The sequence below is a fragment of the Blennius ocellaris genome, assembly GCF_963422515.1.
Source record: "Blennius ocellaris genome assembly, chromosome: 5".
NCBI lineage: Eukaryota > Metazoa > Chordata > Actinopteri > Blenniiformes > Blenniidae > Blennius > Blennius ocellaris.
This window is the reverse complement of record NC_137654.1, coordinates 17,574,668-17,597,626: the sequence shown is the minus strand read 5'-3', so window position 1 is coordinate 17,597,626 and position 22,959 is coordinate 17,574,668. Positions and strand designations below refer to the sequence as shown.

At 38.8% G+C, this 22,959-nt stretch overlaps 1 protein-coding gene across 1 annotated transcript; it reads right to left on the bottom strand.

The window, feature by feature from the left end:
- Positions 1–11,419: 11,419 nt before the first annotated feature.
- camk1gb (calcium/calmodulin-dependent protein kinase IGb) lies at positions 11,420–21,990 on the bottom strand (the record flags this gene model as incomplete). Its single annotated transcript, XM_080495992.1, has 13 exons — positions 11,420–12,133; positions 12,956–13,059; positions 13,151–13,473; positions 14,087–14,174; positions 14,762–14,840; positions 14,944–15,056; positions 15,326–15,401; positions 15,830–15,953; positions 16,421–16,559; positions 16,648–16,722; positions 17,209–17,334; positions 20,259–20,370; positions 21,867–21,990. The coding sequence occupies 12 exons, from the start codon at positions 21,988–21,990 to the stop codon at positions 13,002–13,004; spliced, it is 1,437 nt and encodes a 478-aa protein (XP_080352118.1). The 3' UTR covers positions 11,420–12,133; positions 12,956–13,001.
- Between the last annotated feature and the right edge of the window lie 969 nt (positions 21,991–22,959).

The window sequence follows — 22,959 nt, the reverse complement described above, 5'->3', positions numbered from 1 at the left end:
TTTACTTGTAGTATACTTCTCTCTTTGAAAGTATACTTTACAGTATACTTAAAGTAATAATACAAGTTTACTTGTAGTATACTTCTCTCTTTGAAAGTATACTTTACAGTATACTTAAAGTAATAATACAAGTTTACTTGTAGTATACTTCTCTCTTTGAAAGTATACTTTACAGTATACTTAAAGTAATAATACAAGTTTACTTGTAGTGTACTTCTGATATAATTGAGTATACTTTTCTCTTTGAAAGTATACTTTACAGTATACTTAAAGTAATAATACAAGTTTACTTGTAGTGTACTTCTGATATAATTGAGTATACTTTTCTCTTTGAAAGTATACTTTACAGTATACTTAAAGTAATGATACTTACAAGTATACTCCTTGGGACTAAATTGGCCCACTTGTAGTATACTACAAGTATACTTTAAAGTATGCCAAAAGTATACTTAAAGTAATCTTTTAAGTTTACTTCCAGTGTACTTCTGATAAAATTGAGTATACTTCTCTCTTTGAAAGTATACTTTACAGTATACTTAAAGTAAAACTTGGTATTACTATTACTACCAATACATTTCAAGTCCACTACTTCGTGATACTTCACCTTTATGCTGAGAAAATAAAGTTAAGAAAACAGCAAAGCAATTTTGTTTACATTTATTCAACATATAGAGAATTGTAGAAATTGAACATTATAACAACAGATTTGTTCAACAGGAGGAAACAAACTTGAGAACACAAACTATTCTGAACATGTTTTAATTGTCTGTTTTAAGCCTTTACTTGCTTGCTTGTTGATGCTTTTTTGAAGTTTTCGTTGTTGCATTTCTTATTATTTTTCTCACATCTGGAACGCTCATAGATGTAAACTTGGACTGAGCATGCCCTGTGAACACACACACACACAAAAAGAAATTAACACTTGTACTGTTAGGTGAACTCTGACACCACAAAATCTTAACAGTTCATACTTCAATTAATAATACTGCTGTGAATCATTTTTTTGAATATCAGATTAAGCAGACTTTTAAAATTTGATTGATCACAATAGATAAGTTAATTTTGATGTAATTAGTTAACAATAGGTAAGCATATAATGCTTTAACTGTACACCCATGATGGAAAAAGGTATCGATTGTCAAATATGCAAAACAAGCAGCAGGGTTTATTAATTTTAGACAAGACTTCTATCTTTTAACACTTTTCTTTATAGCAAGTCAAAACGTCTGGATGTACAAAGTTAAAGTTAGTGCACTTTGAAATGCTTAACATGGTCTTAGATTTTGTATGCAATGAAAGAAACGTGAGATTTCCATCAGAAAACCATCCATTGGTACTTTTGATATATATGTGTATACGTTTATAAATAGTCAAATAATAAAATAGAAAAGTGCAACTATTTTAGTGAACTCCTAATATTGTATCATTGATATTTTCCTGACGACCTCCAGAAGTACACATGGCAGTTTGATCCTCCTGGTTTAGACCAGTGGCTCTCAAATTGTGGCTCTATGATAACGTCTGCATGTCTCCTGTCACTTCTTCCTGTTCTCGCTGCTCCTTGTACACACAGTTACCAACACATGATTTTATGTGGAAAGCTTTTGTAGCTACTCACAGGTGAATTCCTCACACCTTTTTTTGCTTTTTGCTGCAGTTTTCCTTACTGATTCTGCAGACTTAACCCTTTCCCTCCCGTGCTGCATCAAAACAACAATGGAGAACTAAGCAACGGTGTAACGTGTTAGTACAATTTATTTTGATATTTAAAAGTAGTTAAGTACACTCACCAACAATGGCATCAAGTTTTGCAGCATCAAGTTGTGGCTTGGACTCCACATCTTTATGTGCTGCTGACTGTCTTCCGGTCAAACTTGAGCAAGCGAGCGTTTCTCTGCCGAAGATAAGCACAGCAAGGTCGCCGATATAAACTACTAGCAGCCCCAATAGATTGCCAGATTATTTCCTAAATTAAACAAAAAATATACAAATTACCTCCAAAGCTTGCTGTTCCATGAGATCCTTCTTCAACTCTTCAATCATTTGATTTGCAGCCTCTTTTGCAGGACAGGATGAGGATGCTTTTTTTGTCTTTTGCTGCCAAATAGATATTTTGCATGTTAGTATTTGGAAAGTATGAGTGACCGGCCGATATTATCAGCCGATTTTTGTAGTTTTTACGTGTATCGGCATCAGCCAATGCGGGCTGCTGTGTATGTCGATCTGCATTATTTACAGAGGTCTCCAGAGGCAGCTCCATGTTGCTGGAGACGCTGCATGTGCAGTCTCAGACCATACAGAGATGACATGAGAGACTCAAAAATCACTTGAATATAGGAAAGATTTACTTTTCATTTTCATGACATGAGGTGTATGATTAATCGGTTATAGAGCTTTGTATGTAGTCATACTTTTTTTTTTTTTAATAATGTTTTACCTGTTTTGAATGCCTTTCGGTTGCTCTTTCTCCATCCACTTGCTGTTGGCCGTTCTCTTTCGTTTCTCATTATCGTTTGGTCTTTTCCAGATATCTTCTCCTTTTATGAAGTCCTCTCTCTTTTTACACAGGTCAGTGTAATTGTCTATGAGAAACATTAAAAGAGTGCAATGAGACACAAAAATGCACAATAATGAATATGTCAACTCAAATTTTTCACATGCAAGAAAACGTCACCATAAACTTGATAAACTGTTCACACATATAACTTTAGACAATCATATTGGTATATTTGATTAACTTAAACAGTAAAAATTATTGAGCAATGTCATAATTTTCCCAGAAATCTACATTTATGCCAGTTTGAATGCAATTTAATGCTTTATAATGACATTTAAGGCCTTGATTTCAGCCCAAAAGTGCAATTGACTTGACAAAAACCGTGTAATAAGCCGAATACAACATATTTTTTTCTGGAAAGGTATTTTACTTAAATAAATATATAAAAGATAAATCACACATATACTGACCGCTGATCATTAAAATCTTCGCTGGAAACGTCCTTTGGCCGTCTTTTTTCCCCTCACGTCCGCCTGTCCACTTGACGTTCAACCAGCCATCTCCATCCTCCAGATTAGGGCACTCGTTAAAAGGTTTGGATGACAGTTGTTTTTGGTCGTCCTCCTTCATCCATTGTATTGGTCCCACCTCTACAGCCTTGTCTTTAAAGTAATAAATAGCATATGCCATATCAAGGTTTTAACACACCTATCTCGTCGACGAGCTCCCGTTTTTCTTTTCTTTTTTCCTTCACCTGCAAGCGCGCGAACGTTTGAAGGAGCGCGAATGAGCTATCGCGAGATCTCTGCAGCGAAGTTGGGTCGCACTACGTGTAGTACCGCGAGACTACCGTGTCGAAATGAATGCTGGGAAATGAGAAGGCAGAGAGAAGAAACGTGAAGCGTGATGGAGGATCGTGGTACATTTTTGTAGCGAAATCATGGCAAAACGTTCGGGACCGTACAAGAAGTACTTGGAGGATGGCACAGAACAAATCCCGAAAAGAACACGGAACAGATGCAAGGAAGCAAAGGTAAGTTATGAACGACAGGTTACTGTTGTCTTGCAACTGTGTAGCCTACTTTGTTTTTTACTCTGAAGCAAAGTGAACAAAATACGCCCATACTTTTTTTTTTATTTATGTCGCAGGCTTTTTGTCTAATATGTTCACAAAGTGACCCCCCTCCCCCGAGAAGAAGGCATATGGGCGGGATCTTCATTGTAGACTTGACCCTGGCCGGGCGTGTAGTTCAGTCGTAACCTCGCCTTTGGCTCTGATGCTTATGGGATGTCAATCAGAGTTAGACCCTCTTTAATATACAAGCATTAGAAAGTGTACCTTACGAAAACCCGCTTGGTTTCTTTAATTATACCTAACACATAACACATGAGGGGCATGCTTTATCATATGTGTTCAATAAACTTATATTTCAGCAAAGTTAGGAGTCATACTATGCTTTGGGATTTGAAAATATGATGTATAAAAATATTTTATTAGTGTTTGTTTTAATCGAGTGGCTCTGTGGGATTGGTAATTCAAGAAAAACGTTTTTTGCCCAAACTTTAAATATGTCAACTACTAACATTTTGGGTGTACTCTCTTGTCTAGGTCAATGAAGATGGGGGAGATGCTGGTGACAAGCTCTTGTATCCTGGTCCTCCGGGAACTAAAGGAGAGACTACTGATGCTCCTGTCCTTCCAGTTGTGGCACAATTTGACTGGTGAAGCAGTGACTCATTTGCTTGAAATGCTCAACATTGCCTTTCCTGGTTTGATCCCATCCTCCAATTACCTGTTCCAAAAAGAATTTGGAAGCTCATCTACATATGAAGTACACTTTTATTGTGAATGCTGTTTGAAATACCTTGGCATTAGAGCTGACTGTCCCCGTGTATGTGATACTTGATGCAGATGAACACCTGAAAAAAGGGATCTTTATTCTTGTTTTAGGGTATAAGGATTTGGTCATCCTCCATGGCAGGTAGACATCCTAGCTTCACATGGGCTTGCCATTGGAAAACTATGGGAAAATCTAAGTAACTGCTTCTGGTATTACAGGCGTATTTTGGTTACAGCTGTTTTGTTTCACAGTCTGAAAGTCTATGAACGGCTGAAAAAAAGATTCAACAGTGCTGTATCTTTGAATGATGGTAAATTGTGTTTAATTAATGACTTGGTTGTCTTTAAAGAAAAGTGTGCACATGAAAACCCGGGATACTGTGCATGTAGCAAACATTCTTGTGTGTTGGTAGAGAAGCTGAGTAAATCTAACAGGCCATTGTGTAAAGATTCAAAGATTGATGTAGTGAGTACTTTCATTCATGAAGTTAAGACTGGAAATGTGTATGTCATTTGCCCTTATAAGATATTAAAGAAATGTGTTGTTGTTGAGACTGATAAACTGTATGTTGTACCTCTGCCAAATCCATATGAACGGGATTGAAAGAGCTCATTGTCTTTAATAAATGTTCCCATTTTATGAGCATTAATAAACTACCTGATAAGTTATTTTTTTCCTTTTTCCATTGTTATAAAATAGGTGGTTTTATGTGCCATTTAAGGGTTGGAAGTTGTTTGAAATAAACAAAAAAAAGGTTATGACACTATGTAGACTATGAGAAACACCAGGTTCACTTAGGCTATAACTTATAAGCCACATACATACTGACCTTTTGCCAAAAAAATCAAATATCGGATCGATATGATTTGGATTATCTTACAGTATAGTATAGTACAGAAACAATCTAGCAAATGTGAAAATATATTAAATGGGCTACAGTCAAAAATACAACTGCAAATAGTTTTATATCTTGTCATATTTCATTTTAATAAGATATACTCAAGAACAAGTATCTAAATGTAAACTTTAGTGTAAGTATACATATAAGTATAAAAGTATAGCCTAAATTTTAATATACTTAAACTTTACTTGGTGAAATGTACTTCTGATAAGTACAAGTGTAGTCTAAATGTAAGTAAACTTTAGTATAAGTATATACATATATAACATTGGCATAATTATGAGTATACTTAAAATGTACTTGGTGAAGTATACTTCTGATAAGTATAGTCAAGTACAAGTATAGTCTAAATGTAAGTAAACTTTAGAATAAGTATATATATAAGTATAATTATTAGTATACTTAAAATGTACTTGGTAAAGTATACTTCTGATAAGTATAGTCAAGTACAAGTATAGTCTAAATGTAAGTAAACTTTAGAATGAGTATATATATAAGTATAATTATTAGTATACTTAAAATGTACTTGGTAAAGTATACTTCTGATAAGTATAGTCAAGTACAAGTATAGTCTAAATGTAAGTAAACTTTAGAATGAGTATATATATAAGTATAATTATTAGTATACTTAAAATGTACTTGGTAAAGTATACTTCTGATAAGTACACTTAAAGTAAACTTGAAGTATACTACCTTGATTTTTAGTATACTTGAAGTATACTTGAATGTACTTCTTTTTGGTAAGGGTGGTTATATTGTTCACTTCAACACATGCTTCCTCTGTGGTAACTATTCAGAGTGAAATCAAGGGGACATTGAGTCCAGCCCTACACTTCTCGCTGAAATTGTTTTCAGGTTTGAGCTTTATAATATTTCTTACAACATTATACAATGATTGACATCACTTTGGATCAATGATAACCGAGGAGGCAGGTTAACCCATGTAGAAATAACTGACACATTGTGAAACAATAGCTACAAAGTCACACACCATGTTTGAAAGGTCATTTAATTCTTCTCTCCACCTCTCTGAACTTCTACCACCTGAAAGGATTGACAGGCCCTGTTAGTCCCTGTGGCTGGGGCCTTCAAGGTGTCTGATTATATTGCAACTTGAGATTTCCTTTGTTTTTTTCCATGTTCTTTTCAAAATCAAACTGCTCTGCAGTCGGCTGTTCAGTCATTTATCAGCCAAGTGATGTTTGTTTACTTCTGCATTTTTTTCTGTTACCTTCAAACTAATAAAGACATACAAATACATGAATAAATATAAAAAAAAGTATGGAAAAATATGCTTGAACAAAGCATTGTGAGAACAAAACTAGTACAATATGTATTGCACTAGTTATATATTGTAAATATATATATATATATATGCGTGTGTGTATCTGATGCTTTCAGTCATAGGCTACCACACATCACAAGGCAGTGGAGCTCAATAGCATGGAGCGAATCATTTATAGTATAGAGATATGGATGAATTTAGAGACTTTTTCAACTTCAAATGGGGAAATACATGTGATTATGTCCAATATAATTGTGTTCAGCTTAGATTAACATGGGTAAATGGTGCTTATTGTACCTTTACTGTATTGAAATATCAAAATATCCTTCGATAACAGACTGGAATTTGCTATTTGAATGAATGCCTTAAGAATACTGAAAACCTCCTTATCCTATAGTGAGGTGTTGTGCACTGGGGGAAGAGCTGGTCACTTATTGACCTGAATAGCTGACGACAATGTTTTGTTTTGTTTTTTTTTAAATTTATATTACTTTTTTTCAGCAACCAAGTTGTTTTATTATTATTTACATTATTTGCCTGTTTGCGTTCATACACCACAAATCCTCTCAGATATTTCACCACATAGTAAAACTGGCAGCTCACTCATACCATACATTCTGATAAGAATCACAACATGTCACACACAGATTTGCAAGTATCTCATCCACAGATTTGATGAAAAAAAACAACATATGGTCATTGTGAGGAGAAATACACATCTGCCAATGCACATCATTAAGTAAAACACATGTTTGTTCACCATACATAAGAGTCAGCTGCCAGCAGCATGATAGTACTGTAACCTACAGTTTTTAATTCATCTCTTGAGAAAAGCACAAAACACACATTTATCCATTCGAGAATACTGAATCAGGACGGACAAACCAGTTCAAAGAGGTGATTTGATTTATCACCATGAGCGCAGCAGCAGCTGCAGAGTCCGTTTATTTTAGCAGTGTCTCTAAGAAGCATATAAGCGGTATGCTGAGCTTCTATGCCCACTGGTTTCCAGATATTTGGCAACTTCAGGGGTTACCATCGCGTCCAACTCCACAATGTCTGTTTGATCCATGTTGGAGTGCACCTTCAACACCTGGTTCTCCCTCTGCTTCACTGGGAGGTCTTCCAGTTCATCTTCTGCACTGCTTTTCTCCACAAAGGGCAGGACAAACGTCCCCACCACTGAACCCACCGCTCCAAGGACGGCCAGGGTGGAGCCCAGCATGTAGATCTTCAGGAGACTTCGGTTGGGCTTCTGTCTCAGCATCTCCATGACAAAGGGGATGATCTCTGCAACATTCTCCATGTTGCGCTGGCTGATGACTCTATGAAGAGAAAAGAAAGTTGTTTTTTTTGTGGACAATATCCAAGAAGGTCTCATATCAAAACGAAATCAGTGTTTTCTTCAAAATAATGCTAAGCAGGCACTCACACTGACTTAGATGAGATTCTTGACTTCTCCTCAAGTCTTCAGTACAATCAGGCGTTTGCAGGCAGAGAGGCTGGGAGAGATTGTGCATTTTAAACACATTCAGAGCAAGGTCACCTCCCACAATGGAGACACAATGCATATTCATGAGGCCACTTGCACGCTAGTGAGTTTTAGGTAACTGGGCAAAGGGCGAAACAAACACTCTGGGCGTGCGACCGTGTATCAAAATTCATTTTACATCTGTTTGTGCTATGCAGCTATGAGTGCGTTAGATCCATCGAATCTTGCTTCTCCATTCCAGTTTTGCATGTTTTGACTTGGTATTAAGTTGCATGTCCTTCCTGATCCAATCGTAACGGGAAGTTATGGGGTTTAATTTACATTATATATTCCGATAGAGCTTCTCCAGGAACACTGTGATCGTGAGTGTAAATACACAGTACAAACTATAGAATTTGTTGTATTCGGATAATGAACACCAGATAAGAGGAGTTTGTGTTGTGTCACTTGCTATTATGCATATTGATCTGCATCAGGAGAGCGTCATTAGCCTCCAATCACAGCAAATGAGTCTGTGGAAGGTCAGTCCCACTTATTGGCTGACAGATATGGCCTGACAGCAGTGCGGGTTTCACATGGAGTGGTCCTGATTGAGCCGGGAGTGATAAGCTTCACTGGACGATAAGATTCCGTAGTATAATCGTGCCGTTCTCAACATCTGTGGCTCCACTATTCCTGCATGCCGTCTGACCACGCAGCAGAACGAGAGGCAGCAGCTTGTATGCGTGTGTGTGTGTGTGTGTGTGTGTGTGTGGATGTCTTCGCCTCGAAACACTCTGACCTTTGACTCCGAACTCTGCTACGGGAAAGAGTGAAGTCAGAGTCGTGAGTTGGGAAATGACTGTGATCTTTGTCACAGACAGAGACATCATGAGTGGTCTGCACGAGGGTCTGACATCTGTGCAGCAGATGATGTGAGCGTGACACAGTAACATTTATTCCAGCTGGATGCAGCCGGGCTCATGGCTGGAGAAAGGTTTTCGACATTATACTCCATTTTTTGTGAACAGAGACAGAAAAATCTCATTTTGATCTGATTTCTTTGTCATTGTTTTTGTAACAATATTTTTTCATGTGGGATAAGTTCTTATAGTGAGGTGAGCATTTAACTATCCAATTGAATTCAATTTGATTCAATTCAATTGTCCAGCACCATAATCATTATAGCCATTTCCCAGATGATTCCCTTCAAATTAAACATATTCAAAGTATTAAAAAAAGTCTCTGAGGTAACAGGCTCCCCCCCTGTACCCCTGTTCCACTTCAGGATTTGATTTTATGAAATGTTTTCGAGTTAATAATTAGTTGATTGGTGCAGATTATATATTAATGAAAGCATAAAACACAAAAAAAACTTCTGCAGAATATATGTGTTTAGATTCAATGATAAAACCTCTCATGTTCATTCTGGAATTGTTCTGTATCGTTTCCTCCAAACATTGCTGGTAATCACAATGATTCTGCTATTAGTCATGTTCCATCTTACCACTGTGGGGAAATAGAGTGTGACTGTTCAGAGACCTTTGCTCCACTTTTCTGCCTCTTGAATGAGAATCTGTATGAGCGCTGACTTCACTGAGCCACTGGAGTCGTGATGGAGAGTGAGTGTTTCCTCTGTGTGTATGTTGGAAAGCTCTAAAAAAAAAAAAGAGAAAAAAAAGAAGCCCTAAATAAAACCACGCAGATTGCACCTTTAGGTTATTTATCTTAACTGGATTTATTATAAGGAATTACAAATACTAATAAGAAAAACATCCCATTTGAGCTGAAAGCCACTTTATATTCAGAAATGTGAAAGTGCTCAAACAGAAAGGCAAAAAAATAATCTTAATAACAACAATAAAGAGAAATACTCAAACTCATTCCCACATACTTGGTCCTTTTTGGCCAGAGAAGCACATTTTCTCCAAATGAACAACTGAAACAAGTTCATGTTACCAGCTTTGGAAGAACGGTGAAGTTGATCATTTCCTGTTTGTGAAAAAGAGTTTGACCATGGCCAGAAACAAAAAGAGCTAAGTTTCTGTCAGGAGAGGAAGAGGATCCTGTGATAAACATTATTCTATAAAAGTAAAATTAATCAAATGTCAGGTATTAACAATAAAATTAAATATACAGTATTTTTTTAACAATATTTTTTCTAGGGTTGGAATATTACTTTTGCAATGTAAGAATTGTTGTATTTTAAGTACTGAACAGCACAGTACTCCTCCTCCAGAATAATGTGTTTGAAGCTGATTGGTGGTTTTATAATAGTTTGTAGGTGTGAGTATGAGTGTGTTCACCCACAGTCAGCCGGTTCCAGCCTACTGTGACCCCCAAAAAGGACAAAACAGTGCATAAGATGGATGGTTAAGTACTGTTTCCACCTCTGCTGGAGACCTACAGGAAACACTCATCATGTCTCCAACACTTAATTATGGGGATTTCCAGCGACTGGCTCAGGTTCAGGTGTTTTGATGAAAGTGAAAACTTCAGCTTACGAGCGTGTTTGTTTCCCCCGGCTTACTGTAACCGACACCAGCTGAACATGTGTGGGATAATCCCGACAATGCAGGAGGGGCTGACGGGTCATCGAGCTCACCCACTGAAGTACAGCCTGCTAACTGGCTTGGAGGTTTGGATTAATAGAGGGGGGGGGAGTCGGATAAAAGGTACTATTTGATTTTTAACTTGCAAACAAACAACACTTGTATTTGACTGCCAAGAACACTGAAAAAGAAAAAAGATCAATGTGTAAAACATGAGAACATCCTGCTTTTATGAATATTGTTTTTTAAAATATATTGTAATATATTCATACTTGATTTTTGTGAGAAATGTAGTGATTTTACCCACGTGAAAGTTTGTGACTGACCATAATTACATGCAGTTGAACAGTGAATAATACTTGCGAGATATACTTCATGTCACTTGATTACTTTTTAGCAGCAGCACTTTTATTTGTAATTGCGTGTAAAAGCAACATCTTTAGTACCACAGCACTAATTTCCCCTGAGTGTTTTCAAAATTCAGTGCAAGGGATCAAACTCATTTCTGTCTTTTATTTGTTTATAAATTGACGAAATAAAGAAGTATAGAAAATATAGTATATACAGTATAGTAAAGAAGAACTTTTGAAAATATTTCCACTTCCATGTTAATTCTCTGACCTGTGAGAGTCCTGTCTTTTAAATTTTTTTAATTTTTAGTGACAGCTTTGTGTTGCACATACACATTTACCTTTAATTGTTAAATTCTAAGTGACAAATGTTTTATTTTTGGCAAAGTTGAGTCGGACTGAGATTAATCAAGAACCAACAAACCAAATGCAGATTCTGTACATGCTTTATTTTACACATATAACATCAGTATCTGTTTGTTGCATCGATTTACAGCCACAAAAGAGACACAAAGCGAACTGCCCAAAGCTAATAAGTGGAGATTTCTCTATTACAATGGTTATATAAATAACATTTCACGTTTGAATGAGGTGAGTTTATGTGAGTTGGCTAGTTTTCAGATATACTGTACTTGTGGCATTTGATCTGCTCTTTAATAATTATTTTTTTCATTTAATAAAAAACAAATATCTCGTAAAAAGTAAAATAAAAAATAAGAGACATCTTTACAGAATACATATTCCAACATTAAAAGCAGTAAGCACTCCCTGTCTTATAGAGGATGTGCTCACAGATGCAGGCCAGCTACAGGATAAAACTTTACACAAGATGAGATACAATCATTTATCTTACTGCATTGTGAGTCATTTCATAAACAACACGAAGTGATTCTAAACAAATCTGTGCGACATTAGATGTCCGGAACTGCTTCACCTTGAGTTATATGGATGACCGAGTGGAGGCCGAGTGACGTCCCGTAAATACTGTTCGAAGACTCCAGCTTCTCTGTGCATGCTAGTTAATCTCTTGTGCGTCTCGGCGTGTGAGTGGGTGCTTCAGTGTCACTGATGGGGAGCGTCGTAGGCACTCGTTCCAAAGCGAAATGTCCCACAGACTGAGGAAGCTGCAGACCGCCCGGATCCGCCTCCGAAAGGATCAGCCTCCTCTTCTTCACAGTACCTGTGGAGCCGCTGGCACAAAGCAGCTGCATGCTGAGTCAAAGCAGCAACACTGACCTGCAGGGGGCAGAAACACACGCCGGGTGAGACAGACACACATCTGGCTGGGAGGATTTCAGACAGTCAACAAATTATGCACAGCATGCTTCAGATAAGGGTGGAACAACAAGAAGGGGGGTGGGGACTTTCTTATAGTATTACAGTTTCTCAAAACTAATAAGTCAAGGGCAAAACTAGTATTTATATTTCATAATGCCCAGTTTTAAAATGAGATGATTAACACTTGTAGATGTGAATGTATTTGAGAGAAATTAAACATGAAAAAACAATTATCATACCTGTAAGTGTGCAGCTGATAGTGTATAAATACTTGTTATTCAACAAGCAAGTGTCAAGACCATCCATGTAAGGCCAATAATGTGAGACGGCTTTTGAATGTTGGGCTGTATTATGTGGGTTTATTTTGGGCTGCATTTCACAACATGATGCAGGTTTCTAAGAAATAGGAAATAGTTTGGAGGAATCTATCCATCTATTGTTGTGTGTATCTACATAATTAAATCTACATTTAATTTCTATTGAATATGTATGTATCTTAGTTGTATTTATGTTTAATGAGTATGATATTTGTTAGTGCAGCAATATGATAATTATAAAAAAAAGTTGTTGTTGATTATATAATAGTGATATAAATGATGTCAAATAATTATGTGATCCAATGAAAGAAATCCATTTACTTTATGTATTCCATGTTTTATGTGTGATAATAAAGTTCGCTATGAGGAAGTGTTAAGATCTTGACTATATCTGAAACACATTTCATACTTCGTTTGAATGTCAAGTGTGAATGTCAAGTGTGAATGTCAGCTGTGGACGTACCAAGTAAAAAGGATTTTTTTTTTCCCATGGAAACTTCATGCAGCCTTCACATGACTGAACACACTCCAGTCTGCAGGGTCTTACCATTGCGGTTTTTGCCGTACCTGAAATCAAAAGAGGAGAAGTGTCAAGATGAGCTGCTGCCCTGATCTGAAATCACCTCAACCCACCACGTCGGACGCCATTATTACTAACCCGTTCAGGTTGGCGGGCTCCGAGTGGTAGACGTGCTTTCCCTGCTCGGCGATGGTGGGCGTGTGGTGCGCGTTGCACTGGCTCTGGCTGGCCTTCAGTGGGTGGAAATGGCTCTTCGGTTCGGTGGGGCTTTCAGGCAGGGACATGTGATGCATTGCTTTGGGCTCCAGCTTGCTCGGGTCGATGTGCTTGCAGTTTTTTGTTGGAGAGGACATGTCGACCACTTTGATGTCCGGGATGGTTTCCTTCTTCAGGGCAAGCTCCGAGTGGGCCAGCTGCAGCTTCTTCATGTGGTTGATGGCGACGGTGGCATTGTAGGCTTGCTGTGAAGGGAGAGAGAGAGAGAGAGAGAGAGAGATGAAGTACATTTGACTGCCATAGCAAGGTTGGGAGAAAAAGCAATAAAAAAAAAGTAGGCATGTTTTGGATGATGGTGCAGAGGTGAAATGAAAGGAAATGATCAACAGCATGTGCAATGCAAATAAAGTAAAATGCAATATCTTAAAACAAATTTTTTATTTCAGCTTTACTGGTTTCATAGATTCAGTAAAGCCTTCAACTTGTCATGACAAATAATGTTTTAAATAATTTATCACTTCTGAATCAGCCACTGACAACAATCTTTTAATTTTCGATATGCCAGAAACGACTTTGTGAATGTTATTTGCATGAGTTCTCCCAATGCATGAGAAATGACAGATCCTCCTTTCTTGGATGTTAAAATTACGCCGAAAGAGCAGACTTGTGTTCAGTCAAAAACACTTGACAATAAAAAAAAAAGCACTTCATCCTCCATCACTGGCCTGATTAACAGAACAGTATCGTCTTAAACTGTCCTTAATCAGGAAGGATTTAGGTAAGCACTGGATTAATCTACTATAAACTACAGGTCCTCAATGAGCTCATCCAAGCCAAAGAAATCAGTGCAGTACCGACCTTCCACTTGGACTTGGCAAAGTTCTTCTGGATCTGAACGCTGACGGAGTAGTAGATGTCCTGGCTCCGCGCCGTCTTTCCAATGATCCTGGAACCCCAATGACGAAAGACAACGCTTAACTTTATTTCGAGGAGGTTAATCCCGAATCGATGTGAGCGACTTGACGCAGTACGGACACGTCATCGCCCCCTAAACCCCACGCTGATTCCCCGTTTGTCGCACAGGAAATCAGCAGCACATTCAGGAGTAATATGCATGCATGTTTGCTATACGATACACCAACTGGCTAAAACACTGTGACCACCAGCCTAATAGAATGTGGATCTTCCTTTTTCTTTCCTGATGCAAAAACTGTGATACTCTGTGTTCTGAAATATTTCTATCAGAACCAGCCTGAACCTTTGCAGCAGCTCGTTTGATGAACACGTGATGACAGATACTGGACCCTGAAGTTTCACATATTTACTTTTAGTCCAACATCTTGTCTATAAAGCACTGAATGGCCTTAAATACATCATATGGTCATTATATGCCTGGTAAAGCACTGTGAATTGCCTTGTGTCTGAATGGTGCTGTGCAGCTACACTTGTCCTGCCGAGAGAGGATCTAACCGTGTAAATATAGTGGAGCACAAGTAAATAAGACAACAGTGTTACATGAAGCGATGCTCTTACCATGGATGTCTGAGTGCCTGGTCTGTGTTGTAGCGCATGTTTGGATTCTTCTGCATCATGTTACGGATGAAATCCTTAGCTGAACATTGGAACAGAGAAATAAACAGATGTGTGAACATTAGAGGGAAAACAGTTGTGTGTGGATACAGAACATTTTGGTGCCGAAGCTCATGGTTACTCACCAGACTCTGATATGTCGTCCCAGAAAGGCGAGTCGAACTCGTACTGAGCCTTCATGATCTTAGAGAAGAGCCGTGTTTCACTCTCCTCGTAAAAAGGGGGATAGCCACAGAGTCTGCAGTAAAGGAAAAAAAAACATCAAGTGCTTAGCCGAGGAGCTGCTAACGCACGATCACTCAAACCTACTAATCTGTCGAACGATAATAATGAATTAAAGAAAATTACAAAAGGAATGTTCTCATGGTTCAGAGGAGCTATCTAACTTTGTAAAAATGCTGTAACTCAACCCTTCAAGCTTTGTTGTATTGAAGTAATGAAAAACCACACAATTAATGGTAAAAGTTAATCAAAGTTAGTACACAGGTATGACAGCTTCATACTTACAGGATGTAGGTGATGACTCCGATGGACCAGCAGTCCACTGCCTTGCTGTAGGGCTTCTGTGCCAGAACCTCAGGAGCTGGAGGAGAAAAGAAAATGTTAAAAATACTCCAAGTGAAGAGAAACAATGGGATATATAAAGCATATTAGGTGTCGTCTTCTATTGTCAGTCCTACTATTTGTCTCCATCTATTATTCGATGATTACTTGCTTCATCATCCTGGACCACTTTTACGTGCAGCTGCTTTAGGTTTATACTACTGTGACGCCTCCTTTATTGCAGCTTTTCTACTTTTTTCAAGATTGTAACAACATCAGTGATGCAATATGACATGTATATTATATGATAGAAAAAAGACAGTATGGCACTAAGGTTATGTCTCTGGTGTGCAGGATGTCTAACAGTGGAACTGGAAGTGTGTAATTCTTCTTGCTCGTGCAGGATTGCTTGCAGGATTTTTCGTCACGTTGTGACTGGCGCTCAGTCGGTCCAATCAAATCTCTCACCTACGTATCCCGGGGTGCCACAAGCCGTCGACATGATACCGTTGTCGACCATCTTGGACAGGCCGAAGTCGCTGATCATGATCTTGGAGTTTTCATCGGGGCTGTAGTACAAGATGTTCTCCGGCTGCTCAGGAACAAACACAACAGAACGAAGAGCTGTTCACACACCGAGGCCCAGCAGCAGCAGTACAGGGAGAATTAACAAACATGAAGAAATAAACTTAAAAGAATTATTTTGTGAAAATGGTCACAACACAAAATTTTACATTTGTATATGTTTGTAGATTTTAGATATCAGTAACTATAGCATGAGATTCAAAAGCTTACTGTAGTTGATTAGTGATGAAATGTATTGATATTTTCAAAGATAGAGAATCTTTGTACTGACTTGTGTGTTGTGTTCTATAGTTAAAATTTGACTTATTGAAAATAACCTTGTAAGGTCACATGAGCTAAATTCTTTGTGAAATGGGCTTTACAGGTCAAATTTGACAGAATAATGAAGAATAGGTCATTTCCAGTGATTTCAGAGGGAGATTCTATATATCTAAGCATACACATGAGGGTGTTTTTATGTTGCTAGGGTCTTACCTTGAGGTCCCGGTGCACGATGCCGTTTTGGTGTAAATAACTGACGGCCTGCAGAACCTGCTGGATCACCTGGCTGGCATCTTTCTCTGAGTAAACCCCCCGGTCCAGAATACGGTCGAAGAGCTCACCGCCTGAAACACTGACACAGACCCACCGCCACAGTCAGAATCGGTTTTTAATAGACATTTTTTAAAACTGATTTGTAGCCTATTTGATGCAATACTCACAGCTGCATGATCAGATAAAAATGAGTGCGGCTTTCGTAGAAATCCTCCATGCCAATGACGTTTTCATGTTTGATTCTGTTTGGGGGGGAGGGATGCTGTTATTTTTGTCATGAGGTGAACAGTACTTAAAGCTACTTCTAATGAAAATACTGGAGAAGATTCAGAAAGCTTTGCATTGAAGGACAGTAGTAGTAGTAGTAGTAGTAGTAGTAGTGTATGCAATCAATATCTTAAGTGGTGCAAAACAATATCAAACAATTTCCTCAATGTGAATGATTACATATTTTTTTATATTTACAATGAAAGTATTATCGAAATATGTTTAAAGTGTCATAATAAGTCGAATCCCAGACTTCTCATTCAGTTTACTTTCAGCTCTGAGTCTTTTTTCCACCTTATAATACAATGAATGGTAATTTTACAAAAAAAAAAAAGTAAAATCCAGTGCCCCTTGTCTCACTGCACTACTGCAGGAAGTCAAAGAGAAAGCAGATCATTGGGGCTCCTTCCTGCTCTGACCACAGAGAAGATCTGGGATTATAATCTGAGATGTGTTTTTACCTTCTCAGCACGGTGATCTCGTTCTCCAGGTTGAGATCTCGCTTCTGTTTCTTCTTCACACACTTCATGGCGAACAGCTTTCCCGTCTTCTTCTCCTTCACCATGTAAACCTCGGAGAAGGCCCCCCTGTGATGAGCACACACACACACACACACACACGATGATGAGGCCTTTGGCCGACTGCACAGGAAGAGATTATAAGTGTTCCCATGGCCGGAAGAAATGAGTCCTCCATCAGCAGGAGCATTGCTGATTGTAATGGGACTACTGATATTGCCTGAGATTTCTTCTCGGGCAATAAAGTGACGTGCTAAACACCATCCTGTGCTGGACTGTATTTGTATTGTTTGCTCGTTTGAAAAGTTGCGAAATTTGATGGACATTATGAGAAAAAATGATTTTTCTGGAGCGAGATGAGAAGGTTCACAGTTCATGGCGAGAGAGGCGATAGGGGACTTTTAAAAAAGAATTAAATAAACATGGTTTTATGCCATTTTGATCAATAAAGTGTTTACTCATTATGCTAAACTAATCTGAGGTATATTTTTCTTTTTTAGATGTATTTTTTGAACATCTTACATGTTTTCCCATGTTTCTCTTCACAGTAAAGGTGTAAAATTCAAGGTTTGGGGACCAGCGAAGAAGCTAATTAGCCTTGTCCACATGGGTTTGGTGAATGGAATTTAAATGAGGTTTAATAGCTTTAAGCGTGTCCTTTATGCTCAACAAAAGCTTTTTGTGGCTTTTTGCTAGATCTAATTCATGTGCAATTATCTGCAAGTGTATTAATGTCAAAATACTACATTTAAAAATGACATTGTCATAGCAAATGTCTATTTTGACTCAGATTACAGGATCATGCAGGGATGAATTTCCCGGAGGCCATCACAATGAAAATAAACCCTGGACATAGATAATATCATAGGGCTCATTAAAGATCTGTGGTGCGCCTCTGCGGCTTAGCTCTTCACATGTCAGAAGCTTATTGTTGGGCTCTGCTCGCCGTCCCTGCTATCTTCAGCGCTGTCTGGGAATAGTTGTTCCGCCAGGTGGATTAGGCCCTTTTATCCCTGACGCAATGGAAACGGCATCAGGGTGAGCCGGCGGCTCCAGGCACAAAGGTCAAAAAATGAGCCGGGCTCCTTGGGAACAGCGAGGTTTCAAGGTAGGTCACGGACGGGTGTCAGACCTACAAACCTCTGGCTGAGAAGCCGACGCCGATGTAGAAAAGAAATATGAAACCGGACACAGTCGCGCCGTGAACTCAAAGAGGCAGGCGGCACATCACATGAGATTGAGGGACTGCTTCGTCACCACTGCTCACCATGGAAATACTGTGACCCTCAAGAGAAATCGCCAATCAAGCGCACAACATGAAAAACCCTCAGGAACCATTAACCAAAACAAAACAAGCAGCAAAGCTAATGTTCATACTTAAAACAAATGGTCCCCCTGGATGGACTGGAGGAGCTGAGACTATTGCCAGGAAACCAAGAGGATGTTGTTCACGTGTGATTGAACCCCGACGGGACAAGACTGAATTAAGTGTTTTACGCAATCCCCAGTCCCCTCTGGATTGTCTTCCTCCTGTTGTGACATAAAACACGACTAGGAGAGACTAAACTGCACACCGGGGACAAAACCGATCAGCTCAGAGCGTTCAACATCGTCAGTGGAAACGGCTTGGGAGAAAATTCGCTCAGTGACGCAGCCACGGACTTGTGCTTCGTGGATGATTCCAAAAGCCTCATTCTGTGTAATAATAAATGATGTACACGTCTCCCACCCTCTCTTCCGTGAAACTCCCGCTATTGTTTCCTGAAATTGTTTGGGGAAATGAAGGTAGCTGCTGCAGGATAATTGGAGAACATATTGGATGGTGCACTGCGCTCAGGATGGGGCCTCACCTTCCTCCCCGGTCTCATCATCATCTGATGATGTTTAGCGGCAACTTCAGAGCACGACCGTTTACCCACAACATGCCAGCTCACGCCTTTATTTACTGTTGTGACACGGGCAGCCAGCGGCCCCTCAGGCCACATGTGGCCTCCATTGAAGCAAAAAAAAAAAAAAAAAAAACCTAAACAAAACTGCACATGCGTACATCCAACAAAAACATTTGGGATTATTTTTGTAAAGAAAATTCATTACAATTAGCTTTACTTGACCCTTTGCAGGGCTCCTCACCTTATGAGGCTTTTTTTTGGTGGCATTGTTTCTTGTTTCTTTCAAACTAAACAAAACATGTCACTTTTCTGTAAACTGCACATTTTTCAAGGGCACTAACGTCCTGTAGCGTACAGGAGGACACAAAGCTTTTTAAAAGAATCTTTCTAGATTTATTTTATTTATCCCATTAAAACTTTTAAAAAAACCAAAATATTTTGGTCAGTTTTTACACTTAACAAAAGACATTTTTTGATATTAATGTCATGTGTGAACTCTGAACATATTTATTACTAATCAACAGACATATAGACTCGCTACATTGATTTCAATCCAGGATATTTATGTCAACCACTTGAAGCGATGTCTTTGCCATGAATATGCACTGTCCTGTCCAAATCAGCAAATAAATGAATGAATGAATGATGTCCCGAAGGCAAAAATTCCTTTTAAATCCATTTTGAGCTTGAAAAGCACATAAATCATCAGTTGATGACAGAAATAAGCAGTGATTATGTCCCTGCTCACTCATTGTCTGCACGTTAATTATAAACAATGATTTGTTGCCATTTTCTGTGAGCAGAGATGTTTTTGTGAATGAACTCGTCCTGCTGTGCAGACTCAAACAGCTCAGGCGTCTTGTTGTCTAAGACCTCAGTAAAGTAGGCGCCCTCATGTCAATCCAATGAAAAACCCCGTAATCTGTCCTCCAGCTCCAACGGCACACGAGGGGCTTTACTCACACCGTGTGTTTCGCCTCAGCCGCAACAGACCCGAACATCCTGTGTTTAGCACGCGGTGACAAATTAAATCCTGGAATACCACAAAAAAACAAAAACAAACAAACAAACAGAGAAAAGGTGCAGAAAGTTGCATGCACTCACGATCCAAGCTCCTCCATGATGTCGAAGATATCCTGGATGTTTTCCGTGTCCTTCTTCCACACGTAGTCGGCCTCCTGACGACCCATGTCTGCAGGCACTTCAACAGGGATTTCTTCAAATGTCAAAGAGAAAGAAACAACATCATTGCACACGCCACGGACCACCGGTACCTCCACGGTGCCCCGGATTCCTTAATCCGTTTAACCACGACAAGCAGTTTGCAATGAGCACAAACATAAATACTAATAATCCAGGCTTAATGATGAGACTCCCTCCTCATCCCCCGTCTGAACATAAACAGAAAGTCATTGAGGATTATCGAGCCATGACCAAGCAGATATGAAGATTGAAGCGTCGGCGGCGCTGCTCAGACAGTCTGCAGCAGGACAAAGAAGATAACTTTGTCTGCGAGACAGCAGATTGGCACATTAATCCCAGATGGAAGTAGAACACAGACAGAGGAGAGTATCTGTATCCATGCTGTGTCACTGCTGGATGATACTGTGTTTTACAGCTCAGTGTAATCGAGACCAACAAATCAAGATAAAACCTGATTTAAAAAAAAAAAAGCTGATTCAGACAAATATATAATAAAAGTTCCTTGCACAAAATAATAATATACAATATAACCCAGTCCTAAACACATACCTTTGTTCAAAACAATGAACATTGGTTACAGTATAAGAGCGTTTGACCAAAGACCTCACCAATAAAACGGAAGGATACTGAGAAGGATTAGGAGCACTTTAAAAGTACAGGTTACCCACTTTACTCCCCTGTCCTCTTTACTCTTATATAATGGATTAGTAACTCCTGATCTGAAGACCTGACCTCGTCACAGGCAAATAATAGCTCAGTGGAGAATGGAGTCTAACAAGTAACTGGATGAAGAATAATGCAGGTCTGAACTCAAAAGAAAAGTCACGACAGATGTAAAATTCTGTATATATATGGAGTCATCAACCCCCAAAACGCAGTATAAATACACGCCTATTTTCATGACGTCAAAAGTGATTTCATATTGTTTACACTGCGCCACTTTTTTTCTTACTGGTTTGCAAAGTCCGAGTCTGCAGCATTTTGTTTTCTCCACTTGAATTGCAGCAGCTAAATTCTACAGATGTTTTCACGTTTCACAATCGAGTCACGCATGATCTGATTTCACGAGTGAAAACAAAACATAAACCAATAACCCAACTGCACCATGTGGAGAGAGAGAGAGAGAGAGAGAGAGAGAGAGAGAGAGAGAGAGAGAGAAAAGCCGCAACTGGACATTTTTAGCGGACACATTGTGCATTAAAAAAAAAAAAAAAAAAAAAACGTGCGCTGAACTGCAGGGAAACATCACTCTGCGGCAGAGAGGCGATCACATATGAACCAAAACCAAAGCGCACATCTCCAAACACCTGAGCGTCAGAATCTGCAGGATGGATGCAGGAATCTGTGTTCCAGCACAGCGCACGAATGGAACCCGGAACGACGCACAGAATACAAATCAGTCTCCTTTTTTTTTTTTTTTTCCCCCAAACGAGAGCGATAAATCCACCTGTTATAAATAAAAGAGAGACAGGAGCCGCGTCGCTCCCGGGCACCGGGACCGGGACTTACCGAGAGACTCTGCGCTGGTGGAGCTCCGCTCTGACTCTCCTGCCGAAAGCTCTCCTTGGTCTGGACGGATTACTTCGTCTGGGACTTCACAAATACCTGTTGTCGGGTCTGAGCTCACGTCCATGGGGGAGGGAGGCGAGGCGAGGGGCGGGGAGGAGCGCGCGGGGTCACAGGTGCTCATGGAGGAAGAACCGCTGCCCGCAGCCGCTGCGACATCGTCCACACACGCGCACAAGCACCGCGTCGTGCCCGCCGCGCGTCTTGCACAGCCGCACATTTTAGTCATTCATGCAAAAAACTGCGCAGCTGCACGTCACTGGATTCAAATAGACTTCTTTATGAACATGTTTGCTTCGTGATCAACTGTTAAGTTGTAGTGACGATTCTTTCCTACATATTTCAAATATTTCAAGCAATTCTTTTAATTATGTATCTTTTTTTATAGCTTACAATTTCTTTTTTACATTTTTGACCAGATGTCAGACAATAAAATATCTAAAAACAGTTTTTTGGTTCGTTTATAAATTTAAAATTTTGTTTATAAATATAGTATATAACAGTTTCTTATATAAAATAATAAAAAAGAAACTTTTTAGTTTATATGTTCACCAACTGACACATGAATTCCCCCAAAGTAAATTTTGTCCCTATAATTTCAAGTTTGTACACAGATGTATCACAAAAAGCTCAACTAATTGAACACTTTTCAGTTTTATTCCCAAGAATTGTATGCCTGTAAGTAATGAAAACAGAAAATATTATTTCAAAAACATTTGAGTATTTCTTGAAATAGGATGGTTTTTGTATTTCATTTAACTAGATGTAATAATGATCACAATACAATTAAAAAACTTTTTTTTTTAAATGCTTAACTACAATTCACATTTTCTAGCTGCACCAGTAATGTGCTTCATATTTACCCAACCACCAAAAGGCACAAGCAATAAAAACAATTTTTGCTCAACTAAATACAAATACAAAAACCTTGAAGATTGGTGTGCAAGTGTTACTAAGGAACCAGCTTTCACATCTTGAGACTGAAGGTTTTGTAAAATTGCTCAAGCTCAGTCAGATTGGACGAAGAGCGTCTGTG